Here is a 23299-nt window from a genome sequence, read left to right on the forward strand (position 1 = left end):
TTTCAGGATTCAAATTCAAGAGCTTTGCACTTCTGCTTTTGTTGCTACGAGCTTGTAGATCTGCAATTTTTTTTAAAGATCTTGAACATTTCTGCAAATCTTTGAATACATACATTTTTTTTTAACATAATTTTTAACTCAAATCTTTGCTTCTGGGGGGGGGGGGGGGGGGGGGGTCCCTGGAACAACATATTTTGATGGGTATAGGCGGCCAAAAAGAAATATAATTTGGGGGGTCCTTGACAAGAGAATTAAGGTTTGAGCACCAGTGATATAGCAACAATAGTTCTTTCAGAAAAATGAAGACATTTGTTGAGACATTTGACAATTACAAATGTTTGCTTGAAAAAATATATATTCAAAGATTTGCACACATTTTCACAAATGTTCTAAAATAGCAGATCTAGAAGCTCGTAGCGTGGCACTCTGTGCCGCGCTATGAGCTTGAATATCTGCTATTTTTTGAATAGCCAAAGAAATCTAAAATGACAGAGAAAAAACACGAAACACACAAAAAGTTAGAATAATGGAGATGGGAGGTTTCTTGCTCCGACGGCAACGAAAAGAAGGGAGTGCACCTGAACACCATAGAGGCTTAACGGCGGAGGCTATAAGACAAGCAAAACTCTCCCACGGGGCAAACGCGGCGGAGCTTCTTTCTTTTATTCCGCCGCCTCTGATTTTACGCTACAGCGGCTCATAGGCAAACATCAGAGCGAGGGGGAGATCTATTATTTACTCTGCTCAATGAGGGGGAAAACACGGCAGAGCACCTGGGACAATAACTTTCAGAGACGAAGTGTCGTGAGGAGAGAGAGAGACAGACCAGATGATAAGAGTTTTGCCCCCGCATCATCCAACAAGTCCATCAGCTGTCCTGTGCCATCATGTCAACCCAGAGATGCACAGTGGTGGAAAAAAGTACTCAAATTCTTTACCTAGGTAAAAGTACCAATGCTGCAATGTAGAAATACTCTTTTGCAAGTGAAAGTCCAGAATTCAATTTACTTGAGTAAAAGTACAAAAGTATTGTTATCAAAATATACTTAAAGTAACAAAAGTAAAAGTATTAAAATGTTTGAAAATAGCAGATCTACAAGCTCACAACGCGTCGCAAGCTTGTAGATCGGCTATTTTCAAATAGCCTAGGGAAAAAATAGGACTTAAGTGGTAAATGGGTGTTTTATAATATAATAATTTATATCTGCAAAGTAACTAAAGTTTTCAAATAATTGTAGTGGAGTAAAAGTACAATATTTGCCTCTGAGATTTAGTGGAGTAGAAGTAAAAGTACTGAAAATTGGTAATGCTCCAGTAAAGTACAAATAAATAAAAATTGTGGGTTGGAGTGAAACTCATCTGAAAAAACTAATACGAGTACTAAAGTAAATGTACTTAGTTACCGTCCACCACTGGTTAAAAACACAGGAGACAAACGTTAACAGCGGGCGACTCTCGGGCGATCGCCGGCGACATCGTCCAAAAGATAAAGAAAATCCATCTTTTCATCGCCCCCCCACCCACTTCGCCCTATCGCCAGTAGTTGCCGGCTCTCATAGACATATAATGCACTTCCGGAAAATACTATCCTGAATCGCCCGCTGTTAAAACGCACCGTTAGGCCTACTGTACAAATAGGCCTATACCACAACAAAACGGAACCCACAGTGAGAGCTCTGTGAAATTAAAAGAGCAAACGTCCGTGTTATTAGTTTTATTATTATTTTGTTTCATGTTTAATGAAACCCCCAACGGCAATAGCATATAACATAAATGATTTCATGTTAATGCAATACTGTAAGGAGACAGCCAGGCATAACGCAATCATGCGATATATATAGGGTTATTCTAACTGAATCAATTAACTCTTTAAGACCGGGAACGCATCTGTGTCATTCTAAGATTTCTTTGGCTATTCAAACATAGCAGATATACAAGCTCATAGCGTGGCACCGAGTGCCGCACTATGAGCATGTAGATCTGCTATTTTTGAAAAATCATGAAAAGTTGTGCAAATATTTTAATTTGTTTATTTTTTTGACAGACATTTGTAACTTGCTTCTGGATGTTCCTGGAACTAAATATTTTACAAATGTTCGCTTTAAAAAATATATAATCCAAGATTTTGCCACGGATTTTCACGAATTTTCGAAAATAGCATGATCTACAAGCTCATAGCGCGTTCCCGGTCTTAATGGGTTAAGTGAACCAGTGGAGCCATGGTTTCAAAGCTGATAGGCTGTTTGTTTCTTTCTTGGCTGTTTTTTTCTCTCCCCCTCTTCCAAGTCCGTGGATGCAGTGGAACGTAAATAAGGTGTCCGCTTCTGAATGCAATCGGTTTATCCGACCATGCATCAGACAAGCCCCCCATCGAAGGCCAACGGCGAACGGCGAGAAGGGGGGATAGAATGGATTCAGTCCCTCCGAAGATCCATGGTCAATTAAAAATTCAACACCTTCAAGTTATTTGCCTGAACGAACCAAATGAGTCAGGGTTTTCTTCATCAATTAAGACCCTGCACCGCGGACGTCCGCCATTGACCAGCGGGGAACGATGCTCTAAAGCCACCCAATCTCGCAATGGGTAATAGACTATATATTGATCACCTCTGGGGGCTTGGCTGCGCTTCCTTCCGTGTAATGCCTTTGTTTATGCTCCGTCGTACGGACGGTGTCGCAGAACCGTAAATCGCCGATCTTTAAGCTTGTAACGTGTCGCGGATACGACACGTTGCGAGCTTATAGATCTGCTTTTTTTCGATCCGAACGGAAGGCCGAGAGAGAGAGAGCCGAGGATGGCGGGCGCGCCGGCGCGCAACAGCGAAGCATAAATCGGGGCTTAATGGAGGCCGAGGGAGCCGGTCCGGGGGATGGATGAATGACGAATGTAGTGGACGGAGGGAGAAAACTATCTGACTGGACGTTTTTTGGCGAGGTCAGCGAGAGGTAAGGAGAGAGCCTCGTATAGCTGGGCGAGCGCTCCACATCGAATTAGTCATTCTGTTCCTTTTGGAAGCGAGACAAAATGCTTAACACCCAGCACTGTCTGCGGCCCACACACAGAAAGGCAACTGCCGCCGTTGCAGCCAGTGGTGGAAAGTAACTTAAGTACATTTACTCAAGTACTGTACTTAAGTAAAATGTTGAGGTATTTGTACTTTACTTGAGTATTTCCAATTTCCAGTACTTTTACTTGTAGGCTACTCCACTACATCTCAGAGGCAAATTTTGTACTTTTACTCCAATACAATTATTTAAAATATTTAGTTACTAGTTACTTTGTTGATTTTGATTATTATTATAAAACATACATAAACCACATTAGCCCTATATATATATTTCAGCCAATTGAAAATAGCCGATCTACAAGCTCACAATGTGTCGCGATGCGACTCATTGTGAGCTTGTAGATCGGCTATTTTCAAAAGATGTTTATACATTTGAAACCTTGAAATGGGACATTCTGCGTAATGAGTACTTTTACTTTTGGTACTTTAAGTACACGTTCATGACAATACTTTTACTCAAGAACATTTTGAACTCCGGACTTGTACTTGTAAGTATTTGTATTTCTATCCACAAGTTTCCTAGGGCGTCGTGGGCATCACTTCCTGTCGATTTGATCAGGTATCAGCATATCAAATCGACAGGAAGTGACGCAAACAACGCCCTAGGAACTTCTGCTTGAGAACGACATATTTTTCCTTTTCTTTTATTCCCCCCCAGAAAAAGTACCTTTGTGCCGACATCAAAAGACTCGGTGACACCGTTCACGGAGAATTACGACGAGGGCGAACCCTGTGAAACCTTTTTTAGCACAATGGCTTGAATGGGTGACATTCTCTTCTCCTTATCAAGGACACAGTCTCACAGTGAAAGGAGTGAAAGCCCCTCGAGCAGGCCGAGCAGATACAGTAGGTTTAACCCATTAAGACCCGCGGGAACGCATCTGTCTCATTTTAAGATTTATTTGGGCTATTCACAAATAGCAGATCTACAAGCTCATGGCGCGGCACTCGGTGCCATGCTATGAGCTTGTAGATCTGCTATTTTTGAAAAATCTTGAAAATTTTAGCACATCTTTGAATTATATATATATACATTTTTAACGCAAATCTTTGCTTCTGGGGTCATTTTGAGATGGGGGGGGGTCTGCGGAAAAATTTTGGTTGGTCATTGACATTCTTTTGAGAACCACTGATATTATAGCAGGTTACAAAAAACCTGTTAGTATTTAGAAGACATTTGTAGAATCCCCAGAAGCAAAGATTTGAGTTAAAAATGTTTGCTTTAAAAAATATATTTATTCAAAGATTTGCACACATTTTCACGATAAAAAAGGAAAACAATTGCAGATCTACAAGCTCGTATGCTGCGCTATGAGTTTGTAGATCTGCTATTTTTGAAGTATTTTGTAAGTATAAAAATAATGGTTATAGCAAAACAAAAAATCGAAGTATGCGTTACCGGTCTTAATGGGTTAATAGAGAGAGAGGTTGAATTCATATGTCCCAGAGACGAGCCATCCGAGCGAGATAGGCTTTAATTTTTGAACGTGAATTATATGTATTATTGATTAGCACTTGAAAACGGCCATTTGATATGTTTTTTTTCTTTTCTTTTGAAAACTGGACAAGCAATTAGGGGGCCTTAGACGAGCGAACGCTTCGAAATGTTCAGGTTTCAATGGCTTTGTTCGCCCAGTCATGATGTCTTAACACCTGCGCCAGACAATTTTAAATCAGAAATTTTTATAGCCTTTTCTTGCAGATGGGAGTTAATTTATTTCATGGACATGTACCATTCATCATTTCTTTCTACAATTATAGCTAGGTTCCATAGACTCCTATAGTGTGTATGTATCTCCTATTGAAACCCGTTGCCCGTGGCTGTGCGTTCCTTTGCAGAGGAATGGAAATGACTGTAATTATCATCCATGCAACCGTCACATGTACAGCTAATTGTAATGTGTGACTGCTGTGGTCTGCACTGCGAAAGCCCCAGAATGTGCTGTATGTTCTGCTAGTCATCATTCAAACCAATGCAATGCTTGTAAAACTATGTCCTTAATTGCACTGCAATGTCAAACTCTGATTCAAAATTACCACCACCCTGATTAACTGTGTTCTCTCCTCTGTCTATCAAGGTACAGTACAGTATGTACATTCTCTGCACGAGTGGTTCTCAAAGTGGTGTCTCAGGGGTCCTTGAGGGGGTTCCAGGGGGTCCCGGGCAAAATGAGTTAATATAGCATCAAAATCAGTTTTATCAGGACAAACATACAAGACAAATCGTGAATGGGGTCCCACCCTGGCACAATTTAAAATGGGTTTATGTGGCTCACAACACCTCGCGATGCGAGGCGTTGTGAGCTTGTATATCAGCTATTTTCATAATTTTGGCCAATGCTTGACCATTTTTGTAGTATAAGTTGTTGGTTACTTTTGACGTAGTCATGGTCATTATAGAGGTATTAAAAATGTCTTAAAAGTCCTTAAATTGTCACTTTAGAAATGTGCAGATACCCTGTATACAGTATGTTGGTTTGTTTACCGTTGAGTGAGAAGGCAATGTTGCACATTAAGCTAATCCTCTGGGGATCCTGACCATAGATATATATAAAGGCTAGATGGCTCAAGGGGGCGGCGCAAGCGTAGCTCAACCGCGGCCATCTTGAAACAGTCATTCATAACATTATGTCTATGGTGCATATACTTTGAAATAACCATAGCGTGCTCAATTTTCATCCGATTTTCAAACGGTTTGGTGTGTTGTAAACACCAAAGATGTAGTTATGATACTGCATTCTTATAATTATAATCATGTTTTTTTTTATATATAATTTTAAGTATGCAGTATCATAACTACATCTTTGGTGTTTACAACACACCAAACCGTTTGAAAATCGGATGAAAATTGAGCACGCTATGGTTATTTTAAAGTATATGCACCATAGACATAATGTTATGAATGACTGTTTCAAGATAGCCGCCATGTGGCAACGTCGCACTCCATTGGCCAGTAGCGCGGGTGAGTCATCTAGCCTTTATATATATCTATGATCCTGACCCCCAGTTTGGGAACCATTGGCGCACACACACACACACACACACACACACACACACACACACACACACACACACACACACACACACACACACACACACACACACACACACACACACACACACACACACACACACACACACACACACACACACACACACACACACACACACACACACACACACATTATGTGAAGGATATTGAGTGATTTATTTCCTTGGCCTAGCAGCATGCACAAGAGACATTTTTGTGTTTAAGTGATTTGTAGACAAAAACAAAAACAAAAAACACTGTATTTTTAAATCAATTGTACGATGACACGCTGGCAGCCTATGCAAAGACCCGGAGAAACGGTGTAATTATGTTCAGCTTGCTTGCCGTTTGTTAGAACTCTGGCAGTACAGTAGCATTCTGAATGAGCTGTAAGTCCCTAAGTGCATTTTTTGCTGGGGATAAGGCCTGGGAAGATAATAGTCTTCCTGTACTGGAAACCAAAGCAGGAATTTGTTTTTGATATATTTTTTACCACTTAAACCATGTAGACCTGAGTTGAAACACAGTTGGCTCTGTACTTCGACCGCTTTTTTCCCCGTCTCCTCCAAATCTCTTCGCCAAATAACTGCCAATAGGGATTCATGTGGTTAAGATCAGTGGTTCTCAACCTTTACAGGCCACGACCCCCCCCCCCCCCCCCCCAAATAATCATATTTGAACTGGGGACCCCCCAAAATAATCACATTTGAACAGGGGACAGGGGACCGCAACGCCCCCCCCCCCCCCCCACACACACCCTGACAAGCATTTAACATTTTCGGTTCCACCAATAAACATTGTGAAAATAGCGATCTACAAGCTCGGCTATTAATATGTTTTTCCCCCTCTTTCTTATATTATTTGACAATTTGGCCAATGTTTGACCAGTTTCTATAGTATAGTTTGTTGATTACGTTTGATACCCGTAAGGGAGAGAGAGGGAGAGGGGAGAGACTCCCCAGGGTGCCTGGAGCATCAAGTGGATCTTTTGCGGATGCTTTCTTTTTCTGTGTGACATTGAAATGTGTATGCCTGTCACAATTATTACCTAATTGCCAAATAAGTGAGATAATCGCAATCATTTCCACGTTGAAAAAAAAAAATCATAAAATCATACATTTTAGAAAATGTTTCCAAAAACTGCAGAATGTGTATTACGTACCAATGTTCAATGCCAAACGATCAATTAAATTGTTAATTGCAATTGTTTGTGTGATAATTAATCATCAAGAAAAATGTCATGATTGTGACAGCCCTATAAAATGGGTTTAAGTTATTGGATACTGCAGCCGATACGGTCTCCAGTGGTGGATAAAGTACTCAAATTCTTTACTTAAGAAAAAATACCAATGCTACAATATAGAAATACTCTGTTAGGGCGCGCTCTCACCGCACTTTTATTTTACCTCTGGGGCAGAATCTGCCAATGCTTTGTCAATGTAAATGCGTGGATTCACGCAAGAGCGGATTTTTCCGCTTGTCGCGCAGACCTTGCGTTTATCTGCTCTACGCGACTTGTTCATTGGAAGCATAAAACTGCTGGAGGCAGGAGCTGATTTTCTCCCTCTGTCCAATCGGGTGAGTCGAAGGCGGACCGTCCCAAGACTCAGGAAGCACCATGGTGCTCAAGGCAGCAGGCGGTGCGGGCAATGGGGAGGGTCCTGAAAGTGAGTGACAGGCGCGTCACTCCCGTTTTTTAGAATCCGCTGGCTGCAAAAAACTGTGGCCGCGCACAACCTGCGTTTAACAGCGGCCAGCCAACTTTTGGTGAGAGCGCGCCCTTAGGGCACGGCCCCACCGCTCTTTTATTTTACCTCTGGGGCGGAATCTGCCAATGCTTTGTCAATGCAAATGTGTGGATTCATGGTCTTGCGGATTTTTTCCAAGAATCCACGCATTCGCATTGACAAAGCATTGGCAGATTCCGCCCCAGAGGTAAAATAAAAGTGCGTTGGGACCATGCCCTTACAAATAAAAGTCCAGAATTCAAAATTTACTTGAGTAAAAGTACAAAAGTATTGGCATCAAAATGTACTTAAAGTACCAAAAGTAAAAGTACTGAAATGTTTGAAAATGGCAGATCTACAAGCTCAAGCTTGTATATCGGCTGTTTTCAAATAGCCTAGGTATAAAATAGGGCTGAAGTGGTTAATGTATGTTTCATAATATAATAATTTATTTCTGAAAAGTAACTAGTAAACTAGAAACTAAAGTTTTCAAATAATTGTAGTGGAGTAAAAGTAAAATATTTGGATCCGAGATGCATGGAGTAGAAGTAAAAGTACTGGAAATTGGAAATAATCAAGTAAAGTACAAATTCCTCAAAATTGTACTTAAGTACAGTACTTACAGTAATTAAATGTACTTTGTTACTTTCCACCACTGACGGTCTCCTCAGGCTATGGAATGTAAACTCTACACTTGTCCGGGAGATAGGATCCAAAAGCCATGACATTCATGGATTACAAAGGGATGATTTAGCGCCAATGAATGAGTTTTATGTGCTCGTATTTTAATTATGTAAACACAGCCAGAACTAAGGGTAATGCTTCACACCACACATTTTACTGAAATGAATGTCGGCGTCAGCAACTTGACGAGAGTTAAAGTGTCCCACTTCAAATAAAATTCACTCTCTATCTGTGAAAAACAGTGGCCAAAGCAGTTGAAGAAGCACTTGATTCATTCTGCAGTATTGTATTATTAGCAACTCCCAGTGGTGGGCGGTAAATGAAGTACATTTACTTGAGTAATGTACTTAATTTTTCTCTTTACTATACTTGAGCTTTTTTTTTCTTTTTTTTCATGTAATCATTTCAGTGACCTGTACTTTACAGATGCAGAAAATCAAAGGGGGAAATAAGTACAGAGAAAGAAAACATAAAACATAAAGACATGGTTTAGAAGCAAAAATTGTTAAATTAGCCATACCGAATACAGTAGGTTTACAGTGCAGGCTATACATACACAGCAGATATGTATTAATATGCAGGGGCTTTGTGCAGAGTGTACATATATTGCTTCAGTATGCACAAACAAATAAGAGACAGGGGACAGGACAACAGGCTCATGAACAGAATACTGTCAAAATGAAATATGTATATAATTCACATAGCATAAAACATGTACTATTAATCCATATCTGGACTCAATGTCCCAGACACAAAACAAAGCAACAGTCCTTTGTGCCAGTGGCCATCTACTGTAGCTCCACAACCAAGCCAGACCCACCCAAACATTCTGCTCTGTGATAAAGACACATAGTTACATAATTCATTTATTGACCATTCAATCAAACAGGCTCTGAAAATGCACGCGGCCCTTCCATATTAATAAAAAACATCAAACTCTTTGACTGCCTATGATGAGATTTCACGTCATATTTTGCAACGGTGCAGCCTGCAGGACAATGACGAGATTTCGTGTTTTCAGTGGTTTTCCACTAGATGGCGCTGTTCGCTAACCTGGGAGTCACCATTTGACTCCCAGAGGAGCAGAGCAGCAGCAAATCACATGATTGCACAAAAAAACAGCCCGTTCACTTCCTTGTTATTCGATTTGGCGAAAACAACCAACATTCAACTGCCCACAGCTATGGAACGGATGATCGTGGCGCGCACTCACCCCCCCCCCCATTCTACGAGACTCAGATACGCCTTTTAAAGCGATCGGGGGATCGATCATACTGGATATAAATATTCCATGATTTTTCAAAGGTTAGTGAAAACAGCTGGCAGTGGCTTGGCAAAGTTTTATTTCTGGCAGTCAAAGAGTTAACCAATTAAGCCCTATTATATACTTAACTATTCAAAAACAAGCTCACAATTCATGAGCTTGTGGATCGGCTATTTTCTAAAAAGTTTGAGAAATGTGTACTTCGGTATTATAAGCATATTTTGATGCCGATACTTTTGTACTTTTACTCAAGTAACTTTTTTGAATACAGTCCTTTCACTTGTAACAGAGCATTTCTTTTTTAATATTGCTACTTTTACTTAAGTAAAAAAAGAAATCAGAGTACTTCTTCCACCACTGGCTGGCTGCTGAGCCAACACGAGGCCCCGCAGGCGCTGACTCATGGTATTTTTGGCCAGAGGTCTTATTTAGCCAATGTCATTCTATAGTGTGAGAGTGTGTGAAAGTGATTCAGATCTGCTTCCGCAGCTAGGCCAACGCTTCACAGCTAAGATTTAGCCCACTGAAGCTTGAAGGATACACACCTAAATACCATCTGTCCGTTATCATAAGACGTTTTGACATTGGTTATTTTATAGTCTCTGTCGGGTCGAAACCAGGCGCAAAAACTGTTACTTTTCAGGATTCAAATTCAAAAGCATCAAAAGTAGCAGATCTACCAGCTCGAAACGCGTCGCTTCGCGCCGCGTTTCGCGCCGCGTTTCGAGCTTGTAGATCTGCTACTTTTGATACTTTTGTGTGATGTTGTACTATGATCAAAGTAGGGCGTTGATTTATGAAAAAAAAACACAAAGTTAAAATATGGAGATAAGAGGTTTCTGCCCTCGACAGCGACGTTATGATGTAACATAACCAACGTCAGGATGTCTCATGACATGGATTAGGGCGATCCTGCCCACCACAGCAGTAACTGTAATACCATTTTGGAAATGACAGATGAGGGAAGAGAAAAAAAAGGCAAGATGAAGTTGACACGAGAAGGCTAGCCATATTGCACAGTTGGGGGGGGGGGGGGGGGGTGGGCATGCTTTTGCTTTTGATATCCCCCGCTCAGTGGTATAAACTTTAAGTAACTAAGTACATTAGTGTGCTGTTACTGAAGTACAATGTTTTGGTATTTTCTATTTTACCGGAGTATTTCCAATATTCAATACTTTTACTTCTACTCCACTACATCTCAGAGACAAATATTGTACTTTTACTCCACTACAATTATTTGAAAACTTTAGTTACTAGTTACTTTGCAGATTATGGCAAATAATTATATTATAAAACATACATTAACCACTTTAGCCATATTTTATACATGGGCTATTTGAAAATAGACGATCTACAAGCTCGTAGATCTGCTATTTTCAAACATTTCAGCAATTTTACTTTTGGTACTTTAAGTATATTTTGATGCCAATACCTTGGTACTTTTACTCAAGTAACATTTTGAACACGGGCCTTTTACTTGTAACAGAGTATTTTTTTTCTACACTGTGGTATTGCTACTTTTACTTAAGTAAAATATCTGAGTACTTCTTCCACCACTGCACCCTCTGGTCATTATGCTTCGTTTTATTTTTAAATCGCTGGTGGGGGTATGTTTTATCCCTTCTGGTATAACATATCCAGCAGGGATCAGACTGAATTAAATGCATGCATTTCCTTTAGGGATTAAATGAAAGACTGTCTGATATTTTCGTTTGATGATATCTCAATGTTACCAATTTGATTAAAAATGTGTGTTAACCGCACCAACCCAGGCGTTCGTGTTTTGGGCACATTTGTGTCCAAGGTTTTCATACTGCAGTGCACGGCTGCCATGACAACTGAATTTCCCTTGTGGGTTTCAATACAGATTTAGAGTATCTATTGAAGAAAAGGCAACTACTGTAATAAAAATATAAATAAAACAACCGGTTCCGTCCTTGAAGGGGTTCCAGGGGGTCAAACTCAGTTTAAACACTTTAACCATATTTTATACTTAGGCTGAATAGCCTATCTATAAGCGTGTTCTTGACATGAAAAATGTTTGAGAGCCACTGAACAACCGATAAACAACTCCTGAACAGCAAGTTCTAGCATTTTTGAGCATTGGGTAAAAAAAATCAACCATATCGTCTGTCGGGTGCAAACCTCATATGTCCAAAACTGTTACTTTTCAGGATTTAAAAAAAGGCAACTTGTTGAGTATGTTAAGGCCCTCAAAAACACGATTAATTTGTGGGAAGAAGGAGAAGAATCTTTACAATTTCAATAGGGCTTCAGTGCTCGAGCACCAAAGCCTCAAAAGTAGCAGATCTACAAGCTCGAAACGCGGTGTTTTATTCAATCTCCTGGAGGAACTCTGTAACTGCCTGACTCACCTATAGTCTGAGTATATATTTTCTTGTATTATCAGGTTGCTTAGCTGTACCTTGCTTGCTTCAGAGTATCAGTGCTGTATATATAGTTAGTGTGTTTAAAAGTAATGTGTTTAAAAGCATAACAGCTATATTGTGAGGTGTCATCTGATTGCCCTATCAGAGGGACTTTCACCTGAACCAGCCCAATAGCCTTGTTGATAGTAGGGGAGGGGCCTCCAGATTCTCAAGGTGTATTTAAAGTCTGTTCAGCCAAAGTTTCTTCAGTGTGTTATTCAATCTCCTGGAGGAACTCTGTAACTGCCTGACTCACCTATAGTCTGAGTATATATTTTCTTGTATTATCAGGTTGCTTAGCTGTACTTTGCTTGCTTCAGAGTATCAGTGCTGTATATAGTTAGTGTATTTATAAGAAAGTAGGTAGCTGATATATTGCACTTTTACCTGAGCGCTAGGTATACTCTTGGTTGCTTGTTTTTGCAGAAAATGCACTTAAGACTTCTGGTGATTAGTAGTTTCGTTCCCTACCTATGTTGAATGCACTTATTGTAAGTCGCTTTGGATAAAGCGTCTGCTAAATGACTGTAATGTAATGTAATGAAACGCGTCGCTTCGCGCCACGTTTCGATCTTGTAGATCTGCTAAAAAAACAACACCACAAAAAGTTTGAATGTGGAGATAAGAGGTTTCTGTCCCGACAGCGACTGTATGACAGGAACGGTCAAACAGAACAGATGACTCACCCCTACTCCGTCCTCCTGTCGGTGTTGTTTCCAGGCCCGGCCCGTGTCGCTGTAGAGCAGCCGGAAGCTGCTGACCCAGTCCGAGCTGTCGTAGCGCCCCTGTGTGGCCACGGCCGTCACCTCCACCCTGTCCCTGAGGTCCAGTTGCAGCCAGGGCTGTGTGTCGGTCAGCATCGGAGACCAGCCGCCCGCTCCTGATGGGAGAGAGACGCAAACAACCAGGGTTAGATTTTGAACAACAACAATAACAACTAGAAAATGTGCTCCTTGGAGCACAGGTCTCCGCCAGTACTGTTCCTGATTAATCCTGTCTTACCTATTTATATTACATATTGTCACGTGTCACTTGACCAATGTTAGCTTGGCTGATGGAAGCTCACTTCAAAAAATATGGTCTATTTTTGGAAGTGACACACCTATTTATAGGTTTCTATGTCATCATGTGTCTCGCTAGCCAATCAGAGCATTGGTGACAACAATATTGTCACGTGTCACGCGAAGCTTGACCAATGTTAGCTTGGCTGAGACGGGGGGACACACGGAAGGACAAGAACGAAAACATACTCTCCACCTCTGGCGGAGACAACAACAACAACAACAGGAGGGAGGGGGGGGGGGGTGCTCTTTCTTAACCACTTTAATTTCTTTATTCGGAGCCCCATTAGCTGCCACCAAAACGTATAGCAGCCAGTGGTGGAAAAAGTATTCAATACCGTAATGTAGAAATACTCAGTTACAAGTAAAAGTCTGGAATTCAAAATTTACTTGGGTAAAAGTACAAAGTGTTGGTATCAAAATATACTTAAACTACAAAAGTAAAAATACTCATTATGAAGAATGTCCCATTTCGCAAGTTCTCAAATCTTTTGAAAATAGCCGATCTACAAGCTCAATCGCGACGCATTGTGAGCTTGTAGATCGGCTATTTTCAAATGGCCGAAATGTATATAGGGCTGAAGTGTCAAATAATTGTAGTGGAATAAAAGTGCAATATTTGTCTCTAAGATGTAGTGGAGTAGAATAAAAGTAGGCTACTTAAAATCGGAAATCCTAAAGTAAAGTAAATATACCTCAAAATTGTACTTAAGTACAGTACTTGAGTAAATGTGCTTAGTTACTTTACACCTCTGATAGCAGCTACTATCCCTAGAGTCCACACACAACAAACATGTTACGACCCTGAGGTCGTAAGGTCATTTTATGCTTGTGTGTGCTTTTAAATCTTCTGTGTAGGTTTGTTTGTTGTGTGTGTGTGTGTGTGTGTGTGTGTGTGTGTGTGTGTGTGTGTGTGTGTGTGTGTGTGTGTGTGTGTGTGTGTGTGTGTGTGTGTGTGTGTGTGTGAAGGGGGCCTGCAGGTGTGCTTGATTGTTTGAGTGAGTGAGTGAGTGTTGTTGGAGGGAGCTGATTAGTTCCAGAACTTCTGGAGGGAGGTTTAAAAGGTGGGTTTTCCCCAGCTCCAGAGGGCTTTCCTCTTTCCACTCTACAGCCAACACAGTCAACACAATTCATTAACGTTAGTGTTATTGATTGTGTTTTTCCTAAAGCTAGCCTTGGCTGGGTGCTTGGTAACATATTCCATATTATAATGGCCCTACACATTACAGATCTGCATACTACTGGGTTAGGCTATGTCCTATACTTCTAGTACGACAAATAGAGGACATGGCAGATCTATAAGCTCACAAACTGATGTGTTGTAAGCTTGTAAATCGGCTATAAAAAGAAAAAGAACAACATTTAAATTGCCTTGTAATGGCATCCCCAAAATAGGAGGGCCATTTTAAAAGTGATTAATGAATGTATGGTTACAGAAAGAATGTCTATAAGTGTCAATCTAAAATCAGATTACATTCATCTGAAAAAGAAAAAACATTCAGGTGGAAGAAATATGAATATGAAATATGTTTTTTTTAGGTCAAATGTGAAAGTTGGTGGGTGGCAATTGTCATCCCCTGGAACCATAGAGTTATATGTCTAGAGAGCGGACAGCCCCGCCCCCAGCTATTAATTTCAATGAAAGTTGCTCACCAGCACACGAGGCACCCGGAAGAACACCAAAATGTGGTGCTCAAATCACCGAGCAGGCACACTAGGGTTTCAAACGGTATAGAAACATGCGCAGCAGCGCTTTAAATGCGGAAGCACTGCAATCCCAGATTTGACCACCAGGCGACGGCAGCTTCACTGTTCTACCGTGGTTCTGGGGACTTGCCTGGAACCTCAAATGACATCCCTGTAATGCCCCCCCAGCAACTCCCACCCTGGAAACAACATGACTCAGGAGGTTCCTCCAGGAACCACGTATACCTGCTGTATCGGGAAACTCAGCATGAACACACAATACACACGCAGCCCTGAACAGATGGTAAATGGCAACTGTTCTTGCCGTGTGCGAGCGTGCGTGCGTGCGGCGTGCGTGCGTGCGTGCGTGCGTGCGTGCGTGCACTAGAAGTGTGTAGTATTCTCTAATATACTTGCACTGTAGCTGCACTGTGACTCAGATAATTAGTTTAGACAATAGACATTACATAATAAGCTCAAACATAAAAAAGGCATTATAATGTATTACAGGTAGTACTGCATAGGAGCCCGGGTTTGACGATATATCTGCCATTATTTTTGACATTTTCGGTCGGTATCGACCCATTGTCCCAATATTTTACCACTTTCAACCTGGCATACCCATTTCGGGCATTCGGTCATTATAGTTGAAAAAGTTTATAAATGAACAGATCTACAAGCTCTCATGTGTCGTTGTGACATGTTGTGAGCTTGTAGAATGGCTATTTTTGAAGATGTTTGAATAGGGCTTGAGTGGTTAAATAAAAAAAGTTTGTGTGTACATTTTTATTGAGTATTTAATCAGATAGATAAATACATGTAACATTTTCTCAAATAGAAACATTAATCACATCACATTCAATTTGATTACAACATTAAGCAACATTAGCACAAAATATCGGTAAAAAAAACCAATTGGTAATCAGTGGTCTAGGACTCTCCAAAATCAGGATTGACATTGAAACCCCCAAAAATCTGGCATATGGGTCGGGCTTTGGTATTGCAGTCACTTTTACAGCAACGTGACATATTAAAGTACTGCTGAGGACGAGGCAGGCCCCAGTGTCTTCACACAGACACATTTAGACTCGACTAATTTCAAGGATTTCTTTTTTCTTCTTCAATAAAGTCAAGCAAGAGCACGTCGGAGACTTATATCCCCCACCAAAAAAACTGACAGTGAAAAGTAATTTAGTTCTGCACAGTCTATGCCCTCTCCCATCGCACTGTAGCTACAGTGATGATCAGCCCATGGGAGGAGATTGCTTCATCTATGATCTATTGATTTATTGCTCTGGATTTCAAACTTTTGGGGTTTATCTCTGAAGCAGAGCGAAAAAGAAATGGAGTGGAAAATGCCCCCTTTTTTCCATTCACTTTAAAGACCAGGCCAAGCGAGATGTAAAACGAATATAAGCCTGACAGTATATTGTTCTGTGCAAAAGTGTCATGCATGGGAAATGTCAACTGGAATACACTGGTCTATTCTCCATATTCACACGGCGGCCATTTTGCTATTAAGTTAATGAAAATAATGGCACCCCGGGTGAGATTTCTTCCCCACCCGCAAATATGACGTGAGAGCAAAATGGGCGCTGTGTGAATATAGTCAATGACTGTGGATCTAGACCATTGGTTCTCAAAGTGGGGTCCGGGGACCCCCAGGGGTACTTGAGGGGGTTCCAGGGGGTCCCCAGCTAAATGATGGCTAGGAACCAAATGGACCGTTATGGGTCTGTAACTCTGAGAGTGTCTTAACGGGTCCATTTGGTTCCATTAGTACACTCTCAGAGTTAAATTAACATTGATTTTACAATACGAATTGGGGTCCCAGAGATAGAAATGCCATTAAATGGGGGTCCGTATCCTAATGAATGTCAAACTGGGGGTCCTTGAAATTAAAATGGTTGAGAATCACTGCTAGCGCCGTAAACATCTTCTCTTATGGGGGTTCCTGGCTTATCTTTTCAAATGGGTGTCCGCGGGCTAATAAGTGTCAATTTGGGGGTCCTTGACATGAAAAAGTTTGAGAACCACTGATCTAGATGATTGTATATAAAATGACTTGGCTGAAAAAGTCTCCTACTGACCAGCCACTGACCAGCCACCGGTCATCAAATTATTGGCTCAGGAATATGCAAAAAAAAAAAAAAAAAACATCTCCATGAATTCAAGGCTTCATGGGGTGTGCAATTGATTTTGTGTGAACTACTCCTTTAAATGTTTTGTCAATTATTTGGGTTGCCCACTTGCAATATCCTCATGGCCCACCACATGGGGTCTCGGCCCAAAGGTTGGGAACCGCCGTGCTACGGGGCTCGTTTCCGAGACCCCGACGGCTTTAAAACAAAAGGAAACGGTTGCAAACAGGTTGCATGATGCATCCGCAGCTGTGGGTATTTCATAGAAGAGGCCAGGAATAATTATCTGGGTCCCCCCGCATATTCTGTATGTCTGGGTTTTCTAAATTTATGTCCAGCGGATGCGGAGACTTTTCTCACCTCGCCATCCATGCGCGGCGCGCACGACGCAGCCTAGTTTGTCCTCAGCCTACTTGTGCGGCGGCGGCGGCATTGTTATGAATTCAGCGACATGATTAACCCATTCAATCCGTAAAAGCATCTGCGTCATTTTAGATTTATTTGGCTATTAAAAAAATAGCAGATATACAAAGCTATCATATCAAAGCTATCATATCAAAGCTATCATATCATAGCGCGGCACTCGGAGCTTGTAGATCTGCTATTTTTTTAATATTGTGAAAGTTTGTGCAAATCTTTGAATATATATATATTATATTTTTAAAGCTAACATTTGTAACTTAAATCTTTGCTTCATGGGGGTCCCTGGAACAAAACATGTTGAGATGGGGGTCCACGGCCAAATACAGATCTAAAAATGTTTTCTAAATCCTAACAGTATATGTTGCTATATCAGTGGTGCTCAAACTTTTCCATGTCAAGGACCACCCAAAATGATATGTATTTGGCCGCGAACCCCCCCATCTCAAAATATGTTCTTCCAGGGACCCCCCAGAAGCACGAGTTAAAAATGTTCGCTTTAAAACACATTATATATTCAAAGATTTGCACAATTTTCCCACGATTTTTCAAAACAATTGCAGATCTACAAGCTCATAGCACGGCGCTTGTATATCTGCTATTTTTGAATAGCAAAATAAATCTTAAAACGACACAGATGCGTTCCCGGTCTTAATGGATTAAAGCGTGTGTGGAGATACTGTTAGACGTCGTGAGCTCCATAAGATGAGTTGAAGTTGCCCCCCCCCCCTTCCTCCCCCACCCCTTGGGCTCCCCCTAGCTATCAAGCTAAGAAGAAACAGGTCAGCTCTGGCAGAGAGGTTCATTACTCAGCCTGGCTGTGTGGAGGAACTGGGGGGGGGGGGGGAAACAACACCATGGGAGCAAGATGAGCGTGGAATATCAAACCTTAGGATTCCTCGGTGTGTGTGTGTGTGTCGAGAGAGGAAGCATCGTTTACGGATCTCCCCCCCTGGGGAGCCCGGGGTAATAGTGTTTGTAACCAGCGCACACGGTGAAGGTTGACCACGGTTTAACCCTTTAAGACCGGGAACGCGTCTGTGTGTAATTTTTTAGATTTCTTTGGGCTATTCAAAAATAGCAGATCTACAAGCTTGTAGATCTGCAATTTTTTTTAAATATCGTGAAAATGTGTGCAAATCTTTTTTTTAATCTATTTTTTAAAGAGATTTTTTTTTACTCTGTTACAACTTCTGGGGGTCCCTGGAACAAAATATTTTGAGATGGGGGTCCACGGCCATGTCATTTTTGAGAACCACTGATATTATAGCAAATATGTTTTTTCAAAAAACTGTATAAGCAAAGATTTGAGCTAAAAATGTTCGCTTAGAAAAATGTATATTATTCAAAGATTTGCACATATTTTCACGATGAAAAAAAAATACAGCAGATCTACAAGCTCATAGCGCGGCACTCGGTGCCGCGCTATGAGCTTGTATCTGACATTTTTGAATAGCCAACAATTTTTTTTTAAATGCCACACAGCTGCGTTCCCAGTCTTAATGGGTTAAATTAAACAGACTACAGACGTTTGTTTTGAGTGACAGGGCACGTACATGACTTGCATAGCATTTGCTGAATACACAATTTTTCCCCGTCCCGTTTCTTTTTTTTTCTCGCTCGGGGCCGACGAACGAACGAACTGCCTGGGCCAATCGCGAGGCTGGATTTCCCCTGACCTAGTCGGGATAACCCTGTGTCCTTGGCGAGGCTGCTTATTGGCCAAAGTAAGAATTATTATTTCCCACTGGAGATCCCCTGAGAAGAGCCGTGGCCCCGATGCACTGTTGCACTGTTGAGACGTTTTAATAAGCAAGCAGGCAGTGGTGGAAGGAAACTATGAGTACGTTTACTCAAGCGCTGTACAATTTAGGTGTTTTTTTTTGTGATTTATATCTTATCTAGCTTTTAAAAATGTTCAAGACTTACAGTGAAACACCTTAAGACAGTAAGACAAACAAAAAAAAACAGGAAAATATCCATGTATATTATTGAGGTATTTTGAGGTGTTTTTTACTTTACTTGAGTATTTAATGTATTTATTTTTTGTCGACTACATTTAGCCGATCTACAAGCTCAAAATGTATCGCATTGTACAGTGAGCCTATCCGCTTTATTATGTATGCCGTTTGACAAAATGACAACTTTCTGTACTTTTACTCTGGCACTGTAAGTATATTTTGATGCCAATACTTTTGCAATTTTAAGTAACATTTTGAAAACAGGTAATTTTCTTGTAACAGAGTATGTTTTATAGTGTGGTATTGAGACTTTTATTGTCTCCGCCAGGCCGAAAGGCATGGCGAGAGAGTATGTTTTGCACCATGTCTGTCCGTCCGTCCGTGTGTCCTGTCCGTCCGTTACCAGCTAATCTCCGGCACCGTTGGCCCGGTCGCTGCGAAACTGTGCACACACACTCCCTGGATGCCAATTCAGATTTCATATTGGCCTGTTATAGCGCCACCAGGAGGCCAATTTGTGCAAAACCCATTTTTTTATATTACTCCTACAGATTTTATCTAAACATAATGCAAATCGGTACACAGTATCTCTATAGTCATGTGATCAACACGGATCTGTCCGTGTTGATCAGGATTGCAGGATTGGTCCGTTTTGAACAAAAGGCCTCAAATCATGAACGCAGCTTGCGATTTCTGTGAAATTTCACACGCACATTCCCTCTAGGCCGAGGAAGAAATGCCACCCTTTTCACATTGGCCTGTTATATCGCCACGAGCAGGTCTAATTTAGCAAAACACATTTTCGGAACAAAATGCCTCAAAGCATGAATGCAGTGTCCGATTGCCGTGGCCGAGGAAGAAATGCCACCCTTTTCACATTGGCCTATTATAGCGCCACCAGGAGGCCAGAATAACGTACCTGACCTGGCGGAGACCTGTGCTCCGAGGAGCACTTTATCTAGTTGTATATAAAATAAAATAAAAGCAGAGTACTTCTTTCACCACTATAGCTCATGGACCCAAACCCGGCACTGTTGAGACATTTAGAGGCCCTTGACTAACACACACACACACACACACACACACACACACACACACACACACACACACACACACACACACACACACACACACACACACACACACACACACACACACACACACACACACACACACACACACACACACACACACACACACACACAGTATCTGTAGGTTTGTCCATGACCACGACTCCAGAGGGATGTTGGGTGGAAGCACATTCATAAATTAGTTATAACAAATATAATGAGGAGATGATGGGAGCCGACTGTAATCTGCTTCATTTTGCTTGTTATTAATTATTATGTATAATGCATGGCATAAATTAACGGTCAACAAAGACCCTGGAATTTCAGTGATTGAAAATGATCGCCGAGGTCATTCCAAAAGAGGCAGCATTGCGAACTTGTAAATCTACAGTGTCCGCCATTGTCTCGGAGGTGCAACACAGGTATCAGCATTCTCTCTGTGAGACGGATTGTGTAATGTATTTTTCTGTCCTAGACTATGATTACATTATTGTAGTGTAGGGACCGGCAACAATGACCATCTTTTGAAAAAATTAAGACGGGACCTTCAAATATTAGTTTTTCAAGTTCCCACCAGTGAGAGAAAGGAGCCAAATACAAGCAAGAAACGCCTTTGTTTGCTCCTAACACACTCAAGTGAAGTTGATTCCCTTCCCCTATTTTGCATGTATAAGGGCGTGACTGTAGCTAAAATAATTACACCAAATCTTTAATACAAATCCAACACCGCCACCACACCAGTGGTGGAAAAAGTACTCAAATACTTTACTTAAGTACAAATAAAAGTCCAGAATTCAAAATGTACTTGAGTAAATGTGCTAAAGTATTGGCATCAAAATGTACTTAAAGTACCAAAAGTAAAAGTACTAACATTTTTTAAAACAGCAGCTCCACAAGCTCACAACACGTCGCGATGCGACGCATTTTCAAAGAGCCTCAGTATAAAATAGGGCTAAAGTGGTTAATGTATGTTTCATAATATCATAATCTATATATGAAAAGTAACTTTTAGAATAATTGTAGTGGATTAAAAGTACAATATTTGCCTCTGAGATGTAGTGGAGTAGAAGTACAGAAAATGGGAAATGCTCAAGTATAGTAAAACAAATCCTCAAAAGTGTACTTAAGTACAGTACTTGAGTAAATGTACTTAGTTACTTTACACCACTGCACCACACCCTACTGTATATACGGTACTTTGTGTGATAGGCCTTTTGCATTGACATTTCAGAAGGCCACAGGGCAACGGCAAACACTGGTGATACGATAGCCTGGGACCAGACGAATCTGCGAGTGAAAAAAAAAATTGCACTCTGCGATTTAGTCTGTCTACGCCAGGCTAGTGATACGAAGGTTGTCTTAAGAGAATAGGTACTGATGGAAATGAACATGTTTTACAACATATATGTTTATCATATATGTGACATATTTGAAATTGGCTACCTGCATACATGTCTCTACATATGTGGCATAAAGGTGGACATATATAAGCTATATATGATACATAATTATATTTCCAATATCCACATACATGCACATATCGTTTCTGTCCGGCAGAAACCAGCTAACTAAATGTTTCCGCTTTTGCATTTTTTTTCCATAAATCAGTGCTATTGAACACCCTTTACAACTGTGTGTATTAAAAAAATCACACCCTGTGTGAAGTGGGCGGTGTCTTGCTAGCTAATCACAATACTGAATGGAGTCAACCAATCATGTACAAAAGATAAATACATTTATTGAAACACTCTTTATGATGGACGAAACCATAACTTGAAAAAAACAAATTTTTGGTTTTTTTCAAGTTATGGTTGCTTATATAGGGCTATGCACATGTGTCATGTGACACTGGCCAATCACAGTCCTGAATAGACTGTGATTGGCCAATCACAGCGCAGGATAATTCTACTAATTTCCTGGGCCCAGATCACAGCGCAGGAAAATGTACATTTTTCCAAATCTCACTTATAGGGGCGGTTTCACCGCCCAAAAATATTGAACCAATGAAAAGTACTATAAAGTGCTTCTGACAAAACCAGCTTACTCCATTGGATCCTCAAACTTTCTGCTAAACCAGCTGACTCCATCAAAGGGGGGTGGAGTTAGCTGGTTTTGCTGACTCCAGGCTCCACCCCCTTTTGACCTGCAACCTAATTGTGAGCTTGGAGGTTCATTTAGCTGTTCTTATCAATGATGAACAAAACCTCCTAACTCCACTTTGTTTAGTTTTTGTCATTTCCTGAAAAAAATACATTTTGGAGTTAGCTGGTTGCTGCCGGATAGCAGAGATATATATGATACATAACTATATTTCCTATAAATCCACATACATGCACATATATGAGCCTGAATATGGCATATATGCAGCATATATTCTGCATATACTTGCCATATATTGGCAATTGTTTTTTTATATATATATATAAAAATAAAAATAAACTGGCACTGCCAAAGACTATACAAATTATTGGCACTCAGCATCAAGGGTCGGATCAGGGGAAGAAGTCCGTGCGACATACTAGAGTCATGTCCATTGCGTGCACTTGTACATCATGTGACATACAGTAGTAGCGTCATATCCAGGTGGTGTACTTGTACATCAAGCTGCCTCACGCTACGGAAACAGGAGATAGGCTCCTGGACCTATGGGCCACATGGTTCTGGAACCATTGGTTCCCAAGGCTACTTACTTATTTACCTTCTGGTCCAGAAGTACAGCTACTGTATGCAGTAGGCTGGAATAAGTGCACAAAGCAA

General features: G+C 40.9%; 1 protein-coding gene across 1 annotated transcript in view; it reads right to left on the reverse strand.

Annotated features, from left to right (window-relative positions):
• LOC308073383 (contactin-associated protein-like 5) overlaps positions 1-23299 on the reverse strand; it is a gene marked incomplete at both ends in the record, with an annotated part of 192163 nt that overhangs the window by 92237 nt on the left and 76627 nt on the right. Inside the window, one exon of the mRNA XM_080412254.1 lies at positions 12890-13083. Coding sequence (XP_080268380.1) covers positions 12890-13083 — 194 coding nt within the window. The remainder of the gene's footprint in view (positions 1-12889; positions 13084-23299) is intronic.

Source organism: Gymnoscopelus braueri (assembly GCF_963280865.1).
Source record: "Gymnoscopelus braueri genome assembly, chromosome: 18".
Lineage (NCBI taxonomy): Eukaryota > Metazoa > Chordata > Actinopteri > Myctophiformes > Myctophidae > Gymnoscopelus > Gymnoscopelus braueri.